The following is a 5,667-nucleotide window of genomic DNA, read 5'->3' as shown; positions in this document are numbered from 1 at the left end:
CACGGACGCGGCTCGTCAGGCGGCGCGGTGCCGCCGGCTGCGCCGACGAAGTCCCGGCCGTCGCGTCCTCGAGAGAGGCGAGCGAGCCGGCAGCAGAGCCCGCATGGCCCTCACCGCCACAGCCGCTCTGCCTGCTGACTTCGCTCTCGCCGCCGCCGCCTGCAGCGGCGCCTCCGCGGCTCCGAGAGGACCCGGCCCGCGGCTGCGCCTCGTCGAGCGCCTCGTCGACGCCCTCGGCGACGCCTCCTCGCGTCGCGTGCCCGTGCGTGGCGACCGCACCGCCGGCAGAGCTCGAGTGGCCCTCCACGCCACCCCGAGACTGCCCGGCGATGGTGCCTCCGCCGCCGCGCGTTGCCGCCGCTGCCTCGCAGCGGCTCTGTGCCTCGGCGCCGAGCCGAGACATGTCAGGCGGCGTGCTGCCGCCCACCGAGACGAGGCCCGTCCCCTCGTCGTGCACCGCGTCGCTCGCGCCTCCGCCAAAGCGATCTCGATCACGCTTTGCGGCGACGGCGCCATCGACGCCGACTTGAGCCGCTGCTCTCGCCCAGCAGCGGGTGCTCGCCGCTGTCCACGGACGCGGCTCGTCAGGCGGCGCGGTGCCGCCGGCTGCAGCGACGGCTGTCCCGGCCGTCGCGTCCTCGAGAGAGGCGAGCGAGCCGGCAGCAGAGCCCGCATGGCCCTCACCGCCACAGCCGCTCTGCCTGCTGACCTCGCTCTCGCCGCCGCCGCCTGCAGCGGCGCCTCCGCGGCTCCGAGAGGACCCGGCCCGCGGCCGCGCCTCGTCGAGCGCCTCGTCGACGCCCTCGGCGACGCCTCCTCGCGTCGCGTGCCCGTGCGTGGCGACCGCACCGCCGGCAGAGCTCGAGTGGCCCTCCACGCCACCCCGAGACTGCCCGGCGATGGTGCCTCCGCCGCCGCGCGTTGCCGCCGCTGCCTCGCAGCGGCTCTGTGCCTCGGCGCCGAGCCGAGACATGTCAGGCGGCGTGCTGCCGCCCACCGAGACGAGGCCCGCCCCCTCGTCGTGCACCGCGTCGCTCGCGCCTCCGCCAAAGCGATCTCGATCACGTCTTGCGGCGACGGCGCCATCGACGCCAACTTGCGCCGCTGCTCTCGCCCAGCAGCGGGTGCTCGCCGCTGTCCACGGACGCGGCTCGTCAGGCGGCGCGGTGCCGCCGGCTGCAGCGACGGCTGTCCCGGCCGTCGCGTCCTCGAGAGAGGCGAGCGAGCCGGCAGCAGAGCCCGCATGGCCCTCACCGCCACAGCCGCTCTGCTTGCTGACCTCGCTCTCGCCGCCGCCGCCTGCAGCGGCGCCTCCGCGGCTCCGAGAGGACCCGGCCCGCGGCCGCGCCTCGTCGAGCGCCTCGTCGACGCCCTCGGCGACGCCTCCTCGCGTCGCGTGCCCGTGCGTGGCGACCGCACCGCCGGCAGAGCTCGAGTGGCCCTCCACGCCACCCCGAGACTGCCCGGCGATGGTGCCTCCGCCGCCGCGCGTTGCCGCCGCTGCCTCGCAGCGGCTCTGTGCCTCGGCGCCGAGCCGAGACATGCCAGGCGGCCTGCCGCCGGCCACCGAGACGAGGCCCGCCCCCTCGTCGTGCACCGCGTCGCTCGCGCCTCCGCCAAAGCGATCTCGATCACGCTTTGCGGCGACGGCGCCATCGACGCCGACTTGAGCCGCTGCTCTCGCCCAGCAGCGGGTGCTCGCCGCTGTCCACGGACGCGGCTCGTCAGGCGGCGCGGTGCCGCTGGCTGCAGCGACGGCTGTCCCGGCCGTCGCGTCCTCGAGAGAGGCGAGCGAGCCGGCAGCAGAGCCCGCATGGCCCTCACCGCCACAGCCGCTCTGCCTGCTGACTTCGCTCTCGCCGCCGCCGCCTGCAGCGGCGCCTCCGCGGCATCGAGAGGACATGGTCCGAGGCCGCGCCTCGCCTAGCGCCTCGTCGACGCCCTCGGCGACGCCTCCTCGCGTCGCGTGCCCGTTCGTGGCGACCGCACCGCCGGCAGAGCTCGAGTGGCCCTCCACGCCACCCCGAGACTGCCCGGCGATGGTGCCTCCGCCGCCGCGCGTTGCCGCCGCTGCCTCGCAGCGGCTCTGCGCCTCGGCGCCGAGCCGAGACATGCCAGGCGGCCCGCCGCCGCCCACCGAGACGAGGCCCGCCCTCTCGTCGTGCACCGCGTCGCTCGCGCCTCCGCCAAAGCGATCTCGGTCACGCTTTGCGGCGACGGCGCCATCGACGCCGACTTGAGCCGCTGCCCTCGCCCAGCAGCGGGTGCTCGCCGCTGTCCACAGGCGCGGCTTGTCAGGCGGCGCGGTGCCGCCGGCTGCAGCGACGGCTGTCCCGGCCGTCGCGTCCTCGAGAGAGGCGAGCGAGCCGGCAGCAGAGCCCGCATGGCCCTCACCGCCACAGCCGCTCTGCCTGCTGACCTCGCTCTCGCCGCCGCCGCCTGCAGCGGCGCCTCCGCGGCTCCGAGAGGACCCGGCCCGCGGCCGCGCCTCGCCTAGCGCCTCGTCGACGCCCTCGGCGACGCCTCCTCGCGTCGCGTGCCCGTGCGTGGCGACCGCACCGCCGGCAGAGCTCGAGTGGCCCTCCACGCCACCCCGAGACTGCCCGGCGATGGTGCCTCCGCCGCCGCGCGTTGCCGCCGCTGCCTCGCAGCGGCTCTGTGCCTCGGCGCCGAGCCGAGACATGCCAGGCGGCCCGCCGCCGCCCACCGAGACGAGGCCCGCCCCCTCGTCGTGCACCGCGTCGCTCGCGCCTCCGCCAAAGCGATCTCGATCACGCTTTGCGGCGACGCCGCCATCGACGCCGACTTGCGCCGCTGCTCTCGCCCAGCAGCGGGTGCTCGCCGCTGTCCACGGACGCGGCTCGTCAGGCGGCGCGGTGCCGCCGGCTGCAGCGACGGCTGTCCCGGCCGTCGCGTCCTCGAGAGAGGCGAGCGAGCCGGCAGCAGAGCCCGCATGGCCCTCACCGCCACAGCCGCTCTGCCTGCTGACTTCGCTCTCGCCGCCGCCGCCTGCAGCGGCGCCTCCGCGGCTCCGAGAGGACCCGGCCCGCGGCCGCGCCTCGTCGAGCGCCTCGTCGACGCCCTCGGCGACGCCTCCTCGCGTCGCGTGCCCGTGCGTGGCGACCGCACCGCCGGCAGAGCTCGAGTGGCCCTCCACGCCACCCCGAGACTGCCCGGCGATGGTGCCTCCGCCGCCGCGCGTTGCCGCCGCTGCCTCGCAGCGGCTCTGTGCCTCGGCGCCGAGCCGAGACATGCCAGGCGGCCCGCCGCCGCCCACCGAGACGAGGCCCGCCCCCTCGTCGTGCACCGCGTCGCTCGCGCCTCCGCCAAAGCGATCTCGATCACGCTTTGCGGCGACGGCGCCATCGACGCCGACTTGCGCCGCTGCTCTCGCCCAGCAGCGGGTGCTCGCCGCTGTCCACGGACGCGGCTCGTCAGGCGGCGCGGGGCCGCCGGCTGCAGCGACGGCTGTCCCGGCCGTCGCATCCTCGAGAGAGGCGAACGAGCCGGCAGCAGAGCCCGCATGGCCCTCACCGCCACAGCCGCTCTGCCTGCTGACCTCCTCGTCGTCTGAACCCTCGTCCTAAGAACCCTCGTCCTCTGAACCCTCGTCCTGTGAACCCTCGTGCTCTGAACCCTCGTCCTCTGAACCCTCGTCCTCTGAACCCTCGTCCTCTGAACCCTCATCCTGTGAACCGCTGTTGCCGCCGCCGCCTGCAGCGGCGCCTCCGAGGCTATGAGAGGACCCGGCCCGCGGCCACGCCTCGTCGAGCGCCTCCTCGACGCCCTCGGCGACGCCTCCTCGCGTCGCGTGCCCGTGAGCGGCGGCCGCCCCGCCGGCAGAGCTCGAGAAGCCCTCCACGCCACCCCGAGACTGCCCGGCGATGGTGCTTTCGCCGCCGTGCCTTGCCGCCGCTGCATCGCAGCGGCTCTGTGCCTCGGCGCCGCGCCGAGACATGCCAGGTGGCGTGATGCCGCCCCAGCAAATCCTGTCGTCCGCAGCGTCAAGACTAACTTGAGCAAGTATTGGCTCTGCCTCCACATCGCAGTCGCTCCAACCTCTGCCAGCTCCCTTGACGCTGCTCCGTGCTGTAGCGTTCTCCTTGAGAGATCCGCTAAGCCCATGCGTTGCGGCCTCTTTACCGTCAGCGTGTTCCAGCCTACCAGAATCACGTATCGGAACCACTTCCCGACGACGAATATGGTTGACGCTCGAACACGTTGCTGTTGCTTCTGGAGGTGGCCTTCCACCCCCGTGCCAACCCCTTCCAACCCCAACAAAACACCGACAGACGAGAGAAGAGGCCACAAAACAGACAAGCAGAATGGCAAGAGAGAGACGCTCTGCAGGCGAGCCCACGGGCCTCTTGGGCCCTCGCGTCTCTCTCTCTCGATTCGTTACACCGATTCGACCATCAATGCGGCGGGCCGATTTCGACCCATCACAAATGTGGGAAGCCATTAACCTCCCTTGGCTTCCCACACAAACCCCCCTTCATGGGGGGAGCAGCAAATGAGGTAGTCTCTGCGAAATCACTGTCCCAGTGAATTCGCCCTAGAGGCTTACACATGTTACATCTCCAATCCACTCCATTTCATCCGCATATTCCGATCATACCGCAGCACATCACCCCGGCACCCCCAAGCAAACTCTCACGTCAGTGACGTCTCAGCACCCCTCAATCCTCAAACAGTCTCAGTCACCCCACTAGTTATAGCTCCACTCGCGACGCGCCCGCCTACACGACGGCCACCGGCCCACCGTGCGAGGCTTGTGCCCGTCTTGAGGAGCTTACACCGACACGACGGCCTGCGCGCAGCGAGGGATGGCGCGGGGCGTGAGGCATGGACGGGGACAGCGGGAGGGGCTGGGGCGGTGCTGCGCTGCAGGGGCGTGAGCAGGGGCGAGGGGCCGGGGCTGCGCGCCTCGAAGCGGTCGAAGGCGACGTAGTGCGCCACGAGGGCGCTCTTGATCACAGCGCCGGCCGGCTTGGCGTCGAGCGACGCGAGGGCGGCGTCGATGAGCTCGACGATCGCTTGGTGGTCCGCCTCGTGCTCCTCGACGTCGCTAGCCTCGTGCGTGTAGGTCATCTCGACGGCGGCGCTGAAGGTGAAGGCGTCCTTGAGGCCGAGGAAGCAGACACGGCCGGCGATGTTGACGCACGCGTCGAGGGCGTTGGTGAGCGCGATGACCTCGACCTTGGTCGAGATGATCTTCTCCATCGCCTCGGCCGAGACGGGGAACTTGATGGGCGCCTGCGCACGGGCGGAGAGGGAGGCGTGGGGGGGAAGAGGGGCCCGAGGGGCGATGGGTGGCCGCACGGAGGTGGGTGGAAGCGCGAGCGACTGGGGGCGGCAGCTCGATGGCTGGCGGCGGTGGGTTGGGCAGAGGGCGGCGGGCGGGACGCGTGCCTGGTCGAACTTGGTCTCGTGCTCCTCCATCGCCGCCTCGAGCTTGGCGAGGAAGGCCGAGTCGACGCGCTCGTCGCCGCCGGCCTTCCGGATGCGCGACTGCTCCGAGGCGACGAGGCCGGCGAGGTACTCGTGCGCGGCCGTGTGCGCCGCCGACAGGCCGCCCTCGCGCGACGCCTCGGTCGCCTGGTGCTCCTTCAGCGCCGTGCCGTACGCGGCGAGCGAGTCGAGCGAGTAGTCGTCCTTGGCGGCGAC

The 5,667-nt window shown here is 72.8% G+C and overlaps 1 protein-coding gene across 1 annotated transcript; it reads right to left on the bottom strand.

The window, feature by feature from the left end:
• Window positions 1–139: 139 nt before the first annotated feature.
• Window positions 140–5,655, bottom strand: EMIHUDRAFT_122408 (hypothetical protein; the record flags this gene model as incomplete). The annotated part of the gene is made up of 4 exons (XM_005789698.1): window positions 140–3,414; window positions 3,637–3,989; window positions 4,763–5,256; window positions 5,407–5,655. Coding segments are annotated over 4 exons (4,371 nt in total), but the record flags the coding sequence as incomplete, so codon positions are not given.
• Window positions 5,656–5,667: the final 12 nt, after the last annotated feature.

The sequence above is a fragment of the Emiliania huxleyi genome (genome assembly GCF_000372725.1).
Source record: "Emiliania huxleyi CCMP1516 chromosome Unknown EMIHUscaffold_1255, whole genome shotgun sequence".
Taxonomy (NCBI): domain Eukaryota; phylum Haptophyta; order Isochrysidales; family Noelaerhabdaceae; genus Emiliania; species Emiliania huxleyi.
Note: the sequence above shows the minus strand (reverse complement) of the source record. Positions and strands in the feature narration are given on the sequence as shown.